Source organism: Tachypleus tridentatus, chromosome 13 (assembly GCF_004210375.1).
Source record: "Tachypleus tridentatus isolate NWPU-2018 chromosome 13, ASM421037v1, whole genome shotgun sequence".
Taxonomy (NCBI): Eukaryota; Metazoa; Arthropoda; class Merostomata; order Xiphosura; family Limulidae; genus Tachypleus; species Tachypleus tridentatus.
The window spans coordinates 151,455,202-151,474,338 of NC_134837.1; the positions used below are offsets into that span (position 1 = coordinate 151,455,202).

Sequence of the window (19,137 nt, forward strand, 5' to 3'; positions counted from 1 at the left end):
TGTGTAAAAATATAGTACCAAAATCACAGCACTTCAATACAAGTGGTTTGGGTACATCATATATCAGATTTAATCTTGATCTATTTGCCTCACTTGGTGCAGGAAAACAAAATATGAGTGCTCAAACTCACAATATCTCACATCAGTAGTATCTTTCATTTTCTACTGCTGCTAGTTCTGGGAAGAGTTAAGTTAAACTCTTCAGCTCCAGAGGGCTTTTAGCCCCCAAAATTCTGGCAATTAATGAATCATTCTTGTCAAGACTCAAAAATAATACTAATATAATAAACAATAAAGCATTCCCAGTCAAATATGTTAATAGTATTATTAACATGCAGATATATGTATGTATTTAAAGTATTTTTGTAGCACTAAAACTTATTTGTGGAAGTTGTAAGGAATTCTGTTTAAACTATGCCATAATTCCTTTAACAGTGTCATATTTATCATAATAATAAACTTCACAAATTTCAATTGTTTCATTGAGTTTAAACTTTCATATGCACACCATTCAAGGACATACTGTTATGAGGCTTCTTTATTCTCAGTATTTGTAAAATGGTTTATAAGCAATAGACAAGTGTACAAATCTTAATATAAATTTAGAGTTGCAAAATTTTATAAATAGATTAAGATAAATCATTGTTGATTTAGGTAATCTCATATTTCAGCCAAAACTCAGAGGTAAGTTTTATTAACTTTTTTTTTTTCAGAACTACTTTATCCTGTCCTCATCTATGGACAAGACCGTGAGATTGTGGCACATTTCTCGAAGGGAATGTTTATGTTGCTTTCAACACATTGACTTTGTAACAGCAATAGCCTTTCATCCTAGAGTATGTGTGATCTGTTTCTTTATTACTCATGTAACTTTAATTTTAAGAATTGCGAGACTTTTGTTGTATAATGTCGTATGGAGAATGTTTAACCCTCTCATTATGACGTCTTTTTCTGTGATGACAAAAGATTTCAGTGGAGTTTATTTAACATGTAATTAAACTACTTTCTTGTCATGGTATATGAATGAATTTGGTATGAAAATGTAGTTTATAAAAAAAAAATTTATGTATATAGGTTTTAAGTTATTAATTTTATTTAACTATGTTTTAAAACAATCCTAAATTTCCTTTAGTGTGAGAATTGACATTCTCTTTTCAAGCATCCCCTCTTCTATAATTTATTTACCAACCATTCATTGTAGAGTAACTTCAGATTGTAACATGAAACTGTTCATTTACCTTAAGTCACTTTGAACTTGTAACAGTATGCATTTATTTAAACATAAAATTTATTGTTTTATTACTCTGTGATTGCCCTTTGAATAACAAACTACTACTGTTCACACCATTATAAGTTGTAAATCACTTGAGGAATATGGAGCTCACAATATACAATTGAATTACATTACCCTTGAGCTACTTAGAGTTTGAGCTGCTCTCACGAGTTCCTCATGAAATATGTTTATTTATATTTTATTTTTTAAATTATTTTACTTAACCTAACCTTAACTGATGTAAAGACATTCTTAATTTTATGTCTCAGTCACTTTTATAATAGTGAATAAAGAATAAACTTGAAAAACAAGAAATAAATACTAACCTGGGTCTTTTGGTCAACTATTGATGACTCTTAACCCTCCTTTATTTATGGTAAGGCATTAAATATATTTTATTTAATTAAATAATGCATAGAATAATAACACAAAAGGAAACGGATAATTCCCCCTAACTGTCAAAATACTTTTTGCTTTTTAAATGTGTAACAAGAACTGTTATAAGCTCATCCAAGCTAATCATTATCTTTCCCATAGGAACAAAACTGGTACTAACAGAAATTGACAATTTTCCATTCAGAAAACAATGAAATATAATATGTCAATTGATAATTGTAAACCTTGGCTTTTTATTGGTTATACATAATATAGAATTAAATATAAGAGAGAACTATTAAAAAATGCTGAAAGAGAGGATGAAACAGATGGGTCTGATTTTCTATTTGACGACTTCATAACCAAATAAAATTGATGGCCATAAAAATTAACTTGTCTGAGCAATAAATATTTTATAGTGAACAATTTTCTTTAAATTTTGTACGTTTTTAAGGGATGATAACTAGGATAGAGGAGAGGGATACTTAGGGAAAATAAGTGACATTTCTCACGAGAGAAAATTCACGATTTTTTTAAAAATATTTCCTTACACAGTTAAGAACTTAAAACTTATTTAATATTAAAATATGGATTATTAGCTATGGTTTTATGCCATACTAACTTGTATAATATAAACAAAAAGTAGTTTCATTAAATTTTGAAAATAACTCACTAAAAGACCATGACATATATACAGTTGGACTCACCCATCACGAAAGGTCATTGACAGTTGAATGTATAAAGAAAAAAAAAACTGGTAAATACTTTCTCTTGTTTTTCATATGTATTCTTTATTTATTATTATAAAACTAATGAAATTGTAAGCTGGAAACGTTTTAGGTTAGGTAAGGTAAAACCTTACATTTTCCACAAGGTACACTTGCAGATAATCTATGCATTTGCCCAAGTTTTACTACTTATATAGCATGGATATTAGTTAAATGTGATTCAAAGTGCAATAAAATAAAACAAATATAAATCAGTATATATTGTTATGAATTTAAAGTTGTTAAGGAAAAATGTAGTTTCATGTTACAGTTTGAAGTCTTTCTAGAAAGAAAAAAGGGGTAATTTAGATGGAGTTTTTTTTCTGTAGTTATAAGGTCAGTCAAGTTCATCAACCTTGTATAGAGATTAGGTAGAGAAAGTAACATAAAATATAAAGTTTTACAGAAAAATGTTTGGATGTATATAGAAAGTTTTAGTGATAATGCAAAGGAAATTTCAGATTAACATAAAAGTTACTTTTCACATAGAACGTTCAAAACAAATGCTCATTATTTCGATGTAAAAAAACTTTTAATTTATTAAAAAGCATTCCACTTAAATAAATTATTTTTTACAAATGTAAACATAGTGTTAACCAAAAGAAAGCCAGATTTTGTGAAAAGATATATACTATGTTGAAAGAATTTGACAATATGAGGGACTAAGTTCTATATTCTTTACTTTTATGGTAAATTAATTTTTCATTATATAATGTCCAATCAGTTTGACACTAATAAATGCCAATAATTATTTAGGCATGTAACTTTAGTATGTGATATCTGCTTTATTATTATAGTAACTTACTGACTTTTGACAAAATTCAAATATGATTTTTAGTCATTTAAAATTATTTGTGGCTCTTGTATAGTGATGATAAAAGTTCTATCTAGGATGACAGGTATTTTCTGAGTGGCTCATTAGATGGAAAACTTCGTTTGTGGAACATTCCTGATAAGAAAGTTGCTTTGTGGAATGAAGTGGATGGAAATACAAAACTCATCACAGCTGCCAGTTTCTGCCAAAATGGAAAGTTTGCTGTTGTTGGTTCATATGATGGTCGTTGTATCTTTTATAACACTGAGGTTAGCTCAATACTGACTACAAACTTTGTGTCTGATTTTATTCTTTAATCTATTTTGTTAAGTTTGGTAATTGGCAAATTGTTATAAATTCTCTAATTGTAAAAGTTTTCATGAAAAATGCTTTATGCCTGAAAAAGTTCTATAGGATTAAATATTAGTGGGCTTATATAATGACTAAATTCATAATAAATATACCAGTACGTTTTTTGGATAAATCATATTTTATAAAGCAAATTTATACTATACACTAAAAATATAAACCTTAGTTTCTGAGTTGGTGGTTGGTAGAGTTGAATAATAAAGTAACTTTGCTAAGATAGTGAAGATTACACATGAAATTGTTTTAACTCTATATCATGTCATATAATAACTCATAACTTGTTTCTTACAGGCTTGTGTACTGACTACTATGTTTTTTAAATTTTAGAAATATTGAGAATAAATTATGTTTTCAGCAACTGAAATACTACACCCAGATTAACGTTAGATCTACTCGGGGAAAGAATGCTCAGGGACGGAAGATCAGTGGAATTGAGTCCATGCCTGGAGAAGATAAGGTGGTTGCTTTAATAAATTTAGAAATCACCACTGAATGTTTTTGAGGTAGATATATTCCAATAAAATAAAATAACTGTGTTTAAACTATTCCAGCTTGATATCACATGTTTTTATGAGTCCAGAAAACATCATAGTTTTTAAAATACTCTAATATTTTTTCTCAAATCACTTACAAATTAAAAAAAATAACTGAAATGTTTAGATTTAGAATTTTGTTTTAGTGTACACATCCTAATAATAAATAAATACTCCCCAAGTATGCAAGTCTGTCTCTGTCATGTCGTATGCAAATAACCTCAAAGTATAAATACAGGTATAGCTTATTGAAGACCACAGTATATAGAAACACTCCTGCGTTATACAAAAGGCTGTAAGAATTAATTGCATATTTGTGCAGTGTCGTGGTTTGACTGATAGGAGAGCTGTCAAAATTGATGAAAAATTATAATTATCATGCAACTTGCAGTACCGTTGATCATGGTAAACATGTTATAAATAACAGTTTTGTGAAAATCTGAAAAGTGAAGAATACTTCACATCAAACTACTACTGTTGCAAAACAGGAGCAGTTGTACCCCAGTGGTATAACCCATAATAGAAGAGTACTTAGACAAAACCCACTCGTCACTCGGGTAACATTATACATTAACTACAGTTGGTGTTATAGGTGATGATTATCCAACCCACCTGCATTTTGGGACAATAGTTTTTACTAAAAGTTCAAATATGCACACCTCTTGTAGAGTAAACACTCATAGGTTTGGCAGTTATCATTTCAGGAACTTTCATTGAACTTTTTCCAGACTACAGAAAGATGGTATTTCTGGTACAGTACAGGTTGTCATTTAGGTAGATTGAATGATCACAGTTTGTGATCTGCACAGGGTTACACTGCTGCTCAGTATTTTACAATTCTACAGTAAAACCTTCTATTTATATACACCACTAACCAGCAATACCAGATAAAGTGTACTTTTGCATATTCAGCTCAAGTTGAAAGATAAAGCTTAAAGAATAGGGCATTAGTACCTTATGCTAGCCAGGCCAGGGAGAAGAAATATTTAAACATATTGTGTGCACAGAACAAACTTGTCAATATATGAAACAAAATTGTTAAACTATGGTCTTTGTAAATGTTTGCTTATTTCCATCTCAGTTACTTGAAAACAGTGAATTGTTTAATTAGTAGTGTCAAAAACTGAAATTCAACTAATTCCTTTTTTTTATTTTAGTATTCCAAGCTTCTAAATTTAACAAACTCGTTGATGTTGTCTGAAAGCTCAGATTATTTTCCTTCTCACCATCTTCCTTGCATGAACTATGACTTTTTGATTATTCCGTTTCCATTTTATAAAAACTTCAGCAGGTATTTTGTAGAATCTCACTTCAGATTTTTGCCCACAGTGTAACTTAGAGATCAGTTGATGTACTTTTGAAATACCTGTACATAATTTCTAAAAGGAGAGCTTGGTAACATTTATCAGTAAGGTTCTGGTGTGATTAAATCATCTAAATATTACTTTTAATGGCATATAATGCAAAACTTATTTCAACAAAACACTACTGTGTGATGTTATGAGGTCATTAGCTGTATCTCTTTCTAATACACTTGTAACATCTGGCTTTATGTAATGGTTTTTATTTCAATATAAATTTGTAAGTTTACCAAACAAATCCAGTTTAGGCTCAGAAATGTTTAGTGGTGATCATGATGTGTGTTTAAAGTTTTATTTATACAAATACTAAAGTGACTAATATAATGCAACAGGGCTGAAAAGGGTTAAATGAAGGTATGGTTTTTGAAATATTTAAAACAGTGCATAATTCTTTTAAACATTGGAACTGGCCCTTCATTTAAAATTAACATAAGCATATGACTTCAAGTGAAATGTAGATATCAAGTATGGTAAAACATTCTAGAAAGTAAAATAATAACAATAAAAAAGAGATGGACTACAATAAGGAACTGTGCAGTTTAGTGACCATTTTTAATATATATATATATATATATATATATATATATATATATATATATATACACCTGTTATTTCTTGCACAGTTTATATTAATAACAGAAGTTTTCTGTATACTTAGGTATTTATCAGTATTTTGGTATATTAAAATAACTAGGTTTGAAGTAAATATTTTGCTTTTGTATTGCTTCAGTACAAATTAATGACAATGTTTTGATGCTAAATTTATTTTAATTTTGTTATGGTTTACTTTTTTCTTTCTGACACTTACAATCTATAGATACTTGTCACCTCAAATGACTCTCGAATCAGACTGTATGATCTAAGAGATTTGTCACTCACCTGTAAATACAAAGGTTATACCAACATAAGTAGTCAGATTAGAGCAAGTTTCAGGTAAGATTAAGTTGCAGTTTTATGTTACCTTAATTTCTAGGCTTTTCAGTATTAAAATCCCTGTATGGAGCTCAACCAGAGGAATGCATACTGACATACAAAATGTTTTTTACTTGTTTCTTTAACTACATGCTTATTTGATTTCATTTTTAACACTGAAAGAGTTTGTGTAATAGTTTTTAACTGCTTATGGTTCATTTTTTAACTTAGCAAGACAATATTAAAAATATTTTGTGTTTCACTTGACACTTTTGTAAGTGTTGGAATTTATTGTGTTGTTGGTAGGCTGACAATTAATTATTTATAATAACAATAATAAGTTACTTAATATGCATGCTCCCTGTGGCCTGGCATGTCCAAGTGATTAGGGCACTGAACTCGTAATCCTCAGATTACGAATCCAAATCCCTGTCACACCAAACACGCTCACCCTTTTGGCCATTAGGACATTATAATGTGATGCTCAATTCCACTTTGTTAGTGAAAGAGTAGCCAAAGAGTCTTATACTGCTAAATTAGGGACAGCAAGTGCAGATAGCCCTCACATAGCTTTGTGCAAAATTAAAAGAAAAAAAAAACAACATATGCTCCCCATTAGCACAATGATATGTGTGTGGACTTACAGTGCTAGAGAAACTGGGTTTCAAAGCCCTTGGTAAGCAGAGCACAAGATAACCCATTGTACAGGTCTGTGCTTCACTTAAAACAAACAGATTGGATAAATATGTAGATGAAATAATTTAGCTGTCAATATAAGCATTGTACTTTTTTATCATTTATATTTAAAATTATTAAAAACTGAAAATAGTTTATTAATTTCTTCATATTTACTGACTAACTTGTACCTCCTACTTTGTTTATGTTTTCTTTACATTATTCTGGATGACTGGACATTTCTTTCAGACATATTAGCCCAGCATTATTTTTTCCAGATATTTGGTATAAATTTGTTCATGCTTTTAAAAAATGAAATAACTGTAATATTTATAAGCTAATGTCTTGTTTACTAAATTGTTCTCAACATGGATATTACCAATTCAATCTACTTGTCAAAAAAAAGTTAAATTATATAAACATATATATAGATTTACATAGACTGGTATTGTGTGAAGCACAGGTGATGAAATACTCTAGAAATGGATTGTTTGAATACATATGTATAAAACAATAAATAAGCCAGACTGAACACTGAAAACAAGAAAATCCTTGTTCTAATTTTGCATATCTTATGAACTGCAACTGTTGAAGATTTGAAGCACAATCATTATTAACAGCTCAATTAAGTGCTGCTTATTTTTTAGTCATGATGGAAAATATGTCATCAGTGGATCTGAAAATCAGTTTATTTACATTTGGAAAACCAGCCATGACTTTTCCAAATTTTCCTCTGCCCGTAGAGATCGCAACATTTACTGGGAAGGAATCAAAGGTTGGATTTAGTTGTAGCAAATTACCTAACATTTGTTTTACATGTTTTTAAAAGAATCTTGCTAAGTATATGACAATTTTGTACTAATGGCAGATCTCAAGCTTTGTAGAGTGCTGAAAATTTAGTGTTATTGCCAGTTCCTTTTGATTAACTGTTTAAGCCTTTTAGAAATATTATATGTAGATACATTTTTAGCATAGTGACCATAGAAATGCAAACATCTGTCAACTCTCTTCCAATAAGTAGGTGAAATAAGTTTAAGTTCTTAATTTTACAAGAAAATATTTTAAATAGTTCTCAATTTTGTTTGGTATGAAAATTGTGAAATTTGTACTCTAGGTCTTTCCTAATTTGTATCACCCCTCTCTGAAGTAGGGAATATAGTGTAAATTGCTCATTATAATATAGATATTACTAAAGCAAAGTCTAATTTTTATTGCCTTCAGTCTTATTTATGGAGCCATCTAGAAAATAAATATTGTGTGCTACACCCACCTGTTACATTCTCTTTCATACATTGCCAATAATTCTCTCTGGTATTATATACTGTATCATTTATAACCAATGCAAAGGCAAAGTTTGATCTATCAAATGACATACAATGCTATGTTATTTTAGTTACAAAGTATCGTCAATTTCATCTTCAGTGTCAAAGTTTATCTGATCGGGTTCAGATTGAGGAGATTAGATAATTATTTTAAGTCACTCTTATCTTAGTCAAAAAACAATTTAAATCAAAATAGTTATAGGACATTGGTTGATTTGTGTGTGTTGTTATTCTGTTTCCTTAGAGGTATTATTTAAATAAAGGTGTAGTGTTCCAGTATCATCATAATAAAAAGAAGTAGGCTTAAATTTCACTGGCAACCAACAGTAAAATAATAAAATTAAACATAAGGACTATATTTCTTTTTTTTCAGGTATATTTTTCATTTATTGTTATAAAGGTAGCTAAAAGGTAAAAATTAGAAACTTGTTAGGTTAAATTAGGTACAATAATGAAAAAATAGTAATAATACCAATTCTTCACCAGACGTGCTCATAAGTAGTTTCATGCATTACATTGTTCAGTTTGTTAAGGTAGTCTACTTGTTTGTCAAGTGACTTACAACTTGTGTGGTAGAATTATTAGTTTGGTATGATTCAAAATACAATAAGACAATAGAATTAAGTATAAATTTATATAGACTGTTATGAGATTTAAGCTTTTTAGGATAAATAATTGTAGTTTTCTGTTACAACATGTAACCATTCTAAAAAGAAAGAAAAGGGATAAGTTTGATTTATTTCATATTTTATATGAAAGTTACAAGTCTGTACACAGTTAGGGTAGAGAAAACTAAAAATATAAATTTCTACTGAAAAACTTAATATTTGTTTAGGAGGTTTTAGGGGTTATGCAAATGAAATTTGAAAATTTTCACATCAAGAAAAGTATTTTTAATCTTAACATTAAAATCGCTTTGCACTCAGAGTAGTTGATGCTCAGGCTCCTTATATTGTGGACAAATGTTTATTAAAAACACTAAATTTTAAAAACCTGTTTTGGGTTGTTTTTTTGTATAAAAAACTTGTAATGGTTACTGAAAGCTTTCTAAAGTTTATGAAAATGAACAAAACATATTAAAGGTTATAGTATGGAAACTATAATGGTTACAAGTTTAGTCACATTGACTTACTTTCTGTGGAAAGAGTTAAGCAAGACCCAACAAAGGAAGTCTTTTCTGTCTTAACCTTTTAAACTCGTGACACACTATTTCATTTATACAAAGCAGTACTTTATTATTACTTATGAGTATCATTATTTGTTTATTTTCCATGCATTGTAGCCCAAGAAAATAATCTAAAAATTTGTTCTAGATTGGCTTGTTTTACAAAGGTTAATTTGGATATTTGATATTAATTAAGATATGTTCATTCTTTTTAGCTCACAGTGCAGTTGTGACGACAGCAGTATTTGCTCCTAGCCCTAACTTAGTGATGAGACAACTTGATAAAACAGAATCTACACAACATGTGGGATATGTATTTGTGAGTGCAGACTTTAATGGTGATATCAAGATCTTTTTCAATAAGCCCAAGCCCAAAGGAAGCACAAATGTGTAATCATATAAAGAAAATTTGTTACCTGTAGCCTAATTGCTAGTTGATATGAACGTAGCTAGACTACAGTTAGAAACCCGTAGATGGTTGTGATAAGACTAGCCACATACATATGGATAGGCTTAGGTTCTCTTACCTAAAATTAAACTAACCATTCATTCAGCAGAGACTTTACATCTGGAAATTAGGATGCTGTCTTGGTCTAATTTCTAGTTACATACAGTTCTGTTGGATAAATATTAACTTTTTACTTTGACCTAGCTAGCAACAGTTAGTTGGTACTTTGGTTTAAACTACCAGCAATTAAACTGGCTTTAGTCCAACTTTAGATATAAACTTGAGTATGATTTACGTGCAGAAATATATAGAAGAATTTAGATGCAACTATTTTGAGTTAATTATCTAATATTAATTTGACTGCCTTATATCTTCAGGCAGTTGAACTTAGACAATCATTTAGTTGCACCTTTTGCACAGTGCTTTGGTTTTAGCTAGCTTACAGTGATATAGCTAGAGATGCTTTACAATTGTTTAGTTTAATTACAGTCTTTAAATGTTAGCAGGAAATATTTTATCTGGGAAACTCGAAGACCAATGATGATCTATCAAAACCATTAAAAGATTATCCCATAATGTTTCTGAGGTAAGCATAATTGAAATAGAAGTGTGGAAAATGCAAAAATTGAACACTTCTAACAAACTTGATTTGAAATCCATGTGAATATTTGTAGCAATAGAATTTGATGTGACTAACATTATTCTCACCCTGTCAGTGGACCCATAACTGTAACTTGTTTTATGAACTTTAGTTTTTATCTTTTGAGTTATATAATTAAGGTAAATGAAGTGTAATATTGTTGCTTCATATCAGGAATTTTGAATATTTTTTTCTTAATCAAATGTAATAAAGTTGTTTCAATAATGATACCTTTTTGTGAGTTAATTATTTGAAAGATTTTTATACACTTTGTTTCTTCAAAATTAGTATGCTTACAAGCAGGTGTCAGGTATTGTGATTTTATGTCACTGATAAAATGTCTGTTAATTTCTCACCATGAACAAATTTGTATAAATGCTGAATGCGACATAAAAGACCACAGTACTTGAAAATATCTTGTACATTTTTTTTATAATTTGTAAATTATACAATACATTTTGTGTAGCTATGTTCATTTAGCAGATATTTTTTTTTGCTTTAGTTTGTAAAATTATGATAACTTGGAACATTCCATTGAATTATAAAATGAATGTAACATTCTACATTATCTTCACACATGATCATTTTCCTGCTCTCTTCCTATAAAATATTTTTCAAAGTAATGTTAGAAGGTACCAGTTGACATCAGTATTTTATTATGTAAGTAATATCAAAATAATACTATGTATAGAAAGTTGCATATAATAGAAAAACAAAAGCAGAGGACGTGTGTTGGCATTAGTCCCTCATGTTTGCTGAGAAAACCACTTGGCTGTAGCAATCAGAAATTCATAAATAATGGTATTTCTTTCTCTTATTTCCCCAGTCAGTTTTCATGACATTGCAGAAGAAAAACATTCCAAAGATGATTCATTTTTACATCAATGACCTTAAAATTTTTAACCAAAGAAATATATACATTAAAGTTGAGTGACGTAAGCACTTTAAAAATAGACAACACAGAAGAGATAGACGAGAGACAAGTGAAATAATTTGTGTGATTCAACAGCATTTTAATATTTATGTGATTATTGCATGAAGAACCTAAGAACTTGTTTATGTTGTCCATAGACCATTTTAAAGTGCTTACTGTCATTACAGTTTATCCTTAAACTGGTAGTCATCCTCCTATATCTTTATTCCAATCCTGTACTTTAATTAAAAAAGAAAACTTGGCAGATCTTTGTTATGATACCAAAATTAACCAGTTGATAAGCCAATTCAAGACATATAAGTGGAATGTTTATTTGAAGGAGGCCACTCAGAATTGATTATTGTGTTTTGTTGTAAATTGAAGATTGGATTAAATGCTTCCCACAACATTTTGAACCATAAAAAAACGAAGACTGTCTACAAGGTGACATGACACTAAAATCAAGGGAATTATTTTCTTGCAAAAATTTATAATTACAAATTAATAAGTTACTAAATCCAGTCTGTAAGATATATATGATGGGGTGGTTGCCAAACAAATATTTTCAGTACTCTCATTCTTTTTAAATTTTGAATACAGATTTAAAGTTCTTGACCACTAGCATGACTGAATGTGCATTAGTTTCCAGACTGAAGGAGTAAAGCCCATATCTCTATTCAAAATCTCACACAAAACATGGGATTGGCTATCTTACAGAATACAAGATTTGGTTTCTCAGCTCTATAAAGCCCTTCAATGTGGATTCCTGTACCTGGTGAAAGGATTTCCCAGGGAAGGTTCTGTTCTATCAGTTTACCTCCTCTGGCATCTAAACATCCACCTAAAGTCAACCAAGTACCAGTGTTGGATGTTGTCAACAGGCATTGTAGACACTGTATCTGATGCTGGTGTTTGGGTACAGTGCTCACAAAACCCTGGCATCATTACAGTGTCCTTGTTTGGCAATGTAGTGTGTCCCCTCATAAGGTCCCATGGCAGATGGGCACTAAAGTATTCTTTTTATTATGGATCCTCCAAATAAAAACTTAAAATAGTAAAAAAGGGTCCATAAGTAAACGGACACATCTTGAAGATTCTGAGCAGCAATCTTCAACATCTCTAACACCTGTACCTCATTTTCTTATAATACATTCTCTTTCAGACAAACCTTTAGAGCAGATGCCTTCCTTTTTCATTCAGAAGGGACTTGCTGGCTCTCCAAAGTCAGTAATGAAGCTATACTCTGGTGACATACTGGTGGAAACATCCACATCTCAACACAGTGATCTCCTCTTGCATTCAAATGTGATTAGGGACATACCTATTGAGATTACACCTCATGCTACTTTGAACTCATCAAGAGGAGTTATTGTTGAGAGGAATTTGAATAACATCCCTGAGTCAGAGATTATTGCTGGTTTCTCCATCCAAGGAATTTCTGCAGTGAGATGTATTCCCACTTGCAAAGATGGAATTGTGATGCCAACAAACGTCCTCATTCTGACTTTTACATCACCACATCCACACCTGCCGCCATCAAGGCAGGTTATCTTAATTGTAAGGTATGACCATACATTTCACACCTCAGATATCTTCAGTCTCAGCAGTTCGGTCACTCAAATATGTCATGGTTCCTTGACGTATGCTCGTTGCAGTGGCAAAAACCACATTGCGTCAATTGCAATGGCTCTCACCTGTTCTACTTTCATTCTTACCCTAATTGGTTGGAAGAAAAAGAGGTACAGTGTTTGAAAATGATTCATAACCTTACTTATTCTGAGGCTCTAAAGTTGCTGTCCACCACTTCATGTCGGACGTATGCAGCTGCACTTTGTTCCACTACTACATTGGGAATGCAAATGGATCTCTCTGTGCATCCAAAAGAATCATTCTTAAACTAAATGAAAAGTCTTTTGACCTCCATTGTTAAAAAAGTTGATGAATCAACGTCAACACCCATCTATGTCCCTTACCATGTTACAAGATCTGGCAGGAGAATGTTTTTTATGATGCCTGGCATCAGGCTATTGTCCTACCATTCTCTAAGCCTGGGCCACGGGCCACGTTGCTATTCGCGGGAACGAGCTTGCCGACAACGCAGCTAAATCTATCTACTCTGGCACTATCACTGCTGTGCCTGTATTTAAAGCTCGGCTTCATGCCAATTGGCAGTCAACTTGGAGTGAGCAATGTGACAACAAGCTTATCCAAATAAAACCTTCTATTGGGCTTTCGCCGTCTTGCTTCCATAAGGATTGGGAAGAGGATGTTGTTCTAACTAGATTATCCATTGGTGGCAGTTCTTTTTAATTTATCGTCGTCTTTTATCTGGGACTGATGCACCAATGTGTTGTCTGTGTAACACTGAAGTCACAATAAGCCACATTTTACTGTCTTGTCATCGTTATGATTCTTAACGACGGCATCATTTTAAACATGTTCTGTCCCAAGGTTTATCCATAACATTAGACAGTGTTATTGGTGATGGTGACACTGTTTACCTTAGAAATGTCTTTAGTTTTTTAAAGACCATTAATCTTTTTAATGCTATTTTTAAGTTTTATACATTTGACTTTTTTTAATGTGTTTCCCTTTTAAGAATCAAAGTCCGTTTAGTTCGAATTGAAATTAGAAACTGGCCGTAACGTCAAATAACTGGAAACCAGGACTGGAAAGACCAATTTCAGGTGACTAATGCTGCTGTTTGTACTACCTGTTAGTCATCCTTGTGAGTTATAATTAAAAGTTTGCTACATGTCTTTTAAAACTTTTAATACTTTACTTTCTCAAAGTGGCCATAACATGTCAAATAATTCGAAACCAGGACTAGAAAGGTTAACTTCCAGTGACTAACAGTGTTTTTTTAACTCACCTGTTAGTCTTCTTGGCGATTTATGATAATAACAGTTATGCTACAGAAAGTCCTTTACAACTTGCATTAGTGTAGTTCTTCTCTTGACGTTGTAGACTAGATGTAAAAATTGTTTTTAATTCAAATATTAAACTTTGTTTCGGTTTACCTTAATTTCTTTTTAGGAATTTTAATTATTTCACTTTAATTTTACCTTTTTACCGGATGTTTGGCGTTGATAGCCTAGTTGCTTTGTGTCATAAAGCACCAAACCAACCAACCAGCTGTATAAAGCCATTTTAAAGTGGCTAATTATGGTATCTCCTGAATGTGAATACTTTTGCTATTTTTGTGCATGAGGAACACAGTTTGGCTAAATTCTTAAGTTCCATAATTTCATGACCAAACACTGGTGAAAGATGAGTTCCTTTGACAATAAAATATGTTTTTTGAGGTTAAATATGTCAAACCCTTTACCTCAGTAATTTTTGGGGGTTTCTAATTTAAAAAGCAGAAACCATAGATCTCTCTGCAACCCTTTGCAAAATGTATAAAGATCATATCCCTTCTTTTTCATGTTGTATTCAACAAGAAAAGCTTGGAGCTCTACAGATTACTGAAAGTTAATGATACATGTGGTGTGCACTAATAAAATTAATGCATTTTGTTTCGAGAACATAAATATAACTTATATTTGTTGTAGTTACATCCAGACGCAGTTTTAGATATTCTAATCTTGAGAAAGTTTTCAGAAAAAATATTCTTGTGCAATACAGAATTAGAAGAAACCTTGTGTTGGTCTCAGTAATCTTTGGGACATTGGCTCTTTCTAACCAGAAGCTTGAATATTGCATTTCTTACAATGATTCTTAAGAAAGAAATTTAAATACCTCATTCTGACAGGTAGTTCAGGACCATATTAGAAAACCTTACATCGATGTACACCAAGTGATATTGTGTACATAAAAACGTTAAACGTTAGCCACAGAACTTTAAAAAATATACACTACAATTTAATACATAACATCGTTCTAATCATTTGTAGATCCTTGTGATAATAAATTATAAATACAATTAAAATGTTAAACCATAATCGGGAAGATAATATTCTCGGAATTCACACAATCAAAGACAAAATTAATTGATGCACTTAATAAAGTGTCAGATTAAGTCCACTTTTAAAAGAAATTTCACAGCAGTATTGTATTAAAGTTACTTGTCAACTAAGTGATTTATTTTGCACATAAACCTTACCTTATAAGTACCAATACAGTACTTATTGGTAATAAGTAGAACTGTGTTACAGTGACTGAATTTCTGAATAATAATTAGGAGAGCAGACCATAATTTTATTACTTTCTATCAAAAACTCTTGATCACCTTACACTTTACCGTTACATTTAACAGTCAGTTTTGTCTAAGTTCACAAAACATGAGAAAGAATATGCTTCATGGTTTGAATGACTTGCTTGACTAAACCACTGGAATACAGATGATACGGTAAATTGCAAGTTTTTACTACATCCGGAACTTTGTACTGTTCTACTTAATGTCCATACTTTTAATTATGCTCAAGAATAACATATTGCCTTAGCAATGATGTTTCTAACTGAAACTTCTTGAACATGAGGTTCAATAATGGTATATAACACCAACACTTACCCTTTTTGCCAAAAGAATGCTGCTGGCTAATCATAATACCTCACACACTGAGTATGATGGCTTCTTTGCCACTTAGAAGCAAAGTCAGGTTGATGAATGTTATCTACCTACCACATCTCGTTTTAAGAAACTTCTTAGATCTTCAAGAATAATGAATTTCAGTATGTAGCTTGCTATACAGACTACTACGAAAGATTTCAGCATAACCACAGTCAATTATCCCTTCTTATTGGCTTTCCACAATAATTTTAAAGTTGATTCATCTGAGGAAGAGTGAATAATTTTGAGTTCTGGATCGCCCAGGCCACGATTCAGTCCTCTTGGTGGAAAGTGGTGAATCTCTAATATGCTTCTCAACGTGCTGGATATCACTTAGCATTCAATAGAGAACTTTGAGTCATTCAGAGACCCTTTAATTTAACCGTTGGATATCTTTGAATCTCCTCCTATTCTCTGTAGTTGAGTCATTTCTTGATTAGTATCTCATTAGAAGCACGAGAGAAACAATATGAATTAAATGTGTAAATAAACTATTTCTAGAGTGGTTAATTTCTGGTTACAGCAACACTTTTTGTCTCGATCAGTGGCGTATTTAGAAATGGGCTAGAGGGGCTTAGCCCCAGGGCCTATAGTCTTAATGGGGGTCCATTGATAATTTTATTCTATATAAAATTACGTGAAATTGCGGGTGCGCTATACTTAATAGCCTCTGTTTCCACACAACCTTAAATCCGCTTCTCTTCTCGATATTTGTAAATTAACAAAAAAGTCACTTAAACATGTAAAGTAGAAATATTCTATTGTTGTATTGCGTTAAAAGGGGATAATTCGTATTGATTACCGAAAAGGAATAAACAAAGACAATACTTTACAGCAGATATTAGTGATTTTCAATATCAAAACGAATCGATTTGAAATTTACAGCTGAATATGTAATAAACATTTTCATTCTGTCACATCACGCATACGCCAAACAACTTATTTCCTGTCTTTTTCGTTCTGTAGGTCATCGGGTAACAAAAAAGTTACTTTTCTTTTACAATAAATATTAATTTTATTTAAGTTAAAGAGATTTGAACCATTACAATTTAAAATATTTCTCTGTTTATTCATGGTATCTTAAAAAACTATATACCTAATGTAAATGATTCTCAGCTAGACAGTTTGAGTAAGCGGGATTTTTGCAAATTTTAATCTTACAAGATCAAAAATTATTTAATCAGTTATCAAGTTTTTTAGTAAATAGTTTTTAACATATATACATTTATTGTTTCGTAAACGCTTCATTTATCCTATAAATCGATACGATTATCTATCTATCTCTCTCGGTGTTTGGGTATATATATTTGTATACCCAGGAGGGTCAGGTACACTAGACCTCTTCCTCCTTCCATTAGTTTGTTGAAGTGACCTGATTAATATATTTCGAGTAAATACTGAATGGCTGGAATAATATCATAACTTTAGTCTGGTTCTTTTCAGGGCAATGTCCATTTATATTGTTCTTTCATTTTTTTTAATAAGTCTAGAACATAGGTGGCCTGTTTTATTTTAACTCTATTTTATTATTACTACTATTATTATTATTTTAAATGATTTTATCTTAATGATCTGATGTACAAATTTAACGGGGAGAGGTGTTTAGGTCTCTTTTCATCAAATATGCAATATCTGTCTAGTTCGCATTACAACTCATTTTTTCGCCAATTTTTATCAAAATATTTTACTGTACTCTGTAGAAGTCTATCTGGTATTGTTTGTGTGTTTGAGTAACTATGCATGAACTTTGATGAAGTGGTTTTAGGTACTCTGTATGCTGATGTAATTAGTGTATTCTGTAATGTTTGGAGTTTGGTTTGTATTTGTTTTTCACTTACATTGATCCATGCAGGAGCTGCATAGTCTATTACAGGTCTAATGTATGTCTTGTATATTTTAATGATGTTTCTGGTGTTGTTCCGTAGTTTTTACCAGTTAGACTCCGAGCATAGTTTATTATTCGCCAAATTTTAGTTTTCATGTTATTTTCATGTTTTATCCATGTAAGTCTCGAATCACATGTTAATCCTAAAAAATTTGCAGATGTAGCAGTTTGGAGAAGCTTTCCGTTCATGTAGATCTGGGGTTGAACTTTTTGGTGTTTCGATGATTTTGAAAATATTACTAATTGCGTCTTCGCTGTATTTATTTTAATTCTATATTTTTCGCAATATTCACATAATCTATTTAGTTGTTGTTGTAAGTTAGTGGCTGCTATTTCTGGTGTAGGGGCACTTTTCCAAATTGCTACATCATCAGCGAATTGTGACGCATATCCATAGTTTGGGTCTTTGAGTGGCATATTATTTACATACATGATGAAGAGAATAGGACTAACCACACCTCCTTGAGGGACGCCAGCTTCTGGAGTGAAGAACTCCGAGAAAATTCCCTCTACGTTTATTCTACATTTTCTGTTTTCCAAAAAGTTAGATAACCAGCGAATAATTTCACGCGGTAGTCCCATTTCATACATACGGAACCGAAGACCATTGTGCTATACAGTGTCGAATGCTTTCTCGCTATCGAGGAAGCAGGCGACAATGCATTTTTTTATTAAAGCTGTTTATTATTGTTTCAGTTAATTTAATTAACTGATCTGTTGTTTGTCTATATTTTCTAAATCCGTTTTGTTCTTCTGGTAATTTTGAATTAATCTCCAAAAATGTGGAGAGTATATTGCTTATTATTCTTTCAAGAATTTTGCCTACACAGCTGGTCAGGCTGATCGGTCAATAACTGTTTGGTTTATTGGCTAGTTTTCCTTCTTTGTGAAACATTAAAATACTGGCTTGCTTCCAAGAAACTGGGATGTATCCAGAGTATAGAGATAAATTAAATATGGCTAATAGGTGGTAAAATAAGTTTGGAGTGCCTTTTTTGAGAAGAATTGTTTGTATTCCATCATTTCCTGATGCTCTGATTTTGAATTTTTGATTGCTTGTTCAAGTTCATTTAGTTTGATTTTTTTGGTGAGTAGTTGGGTATTGTAGTCACATGTATTATTAGTGTTGCTGT

At 31.3% G+C, this 19,137-nt stretch overlaps 1 protein-coding gene across 1 annotated transcript in view; it reads left to right on the top strand.

The window, feature by feature from the left end:
• The window catches only part of LOC143240375 (WD repeat-containing protein 44), a 55,977-nt gene extending 45,093 nt beyond the window's left edge, over positions 1-10,884 (top strand). The window contains exons 15-20 of the mRNA XM_076482697.1: positions 714-836; positions 3,307-3,498; positions 3,954-4,055; positions 6,310-6,425; positions 7,727-7,854; positions 9,782-10,884. Coding sequence (XP_076338812.1) covers positions 714-836; positions 3,307-3,498; positions 3,954-4,055; positions 6,310-6,425; positions 7,727-7,854; positions 9,782-9,960 — 840 coding nt within the window. The 3' untranslated portion in view covers positions 9,961-10,884. The remainder of the gene's footprint in view (positions 1-713; positions 837-3,306; positions 3,499-3,953; positions 4,056-6,309; positions 6,426-7,726; positions 7,855-9,781) is intronic.
• The last annotated feature ends 8,253 nt before the right edge of the window (positions 10,885-19,137 follow it).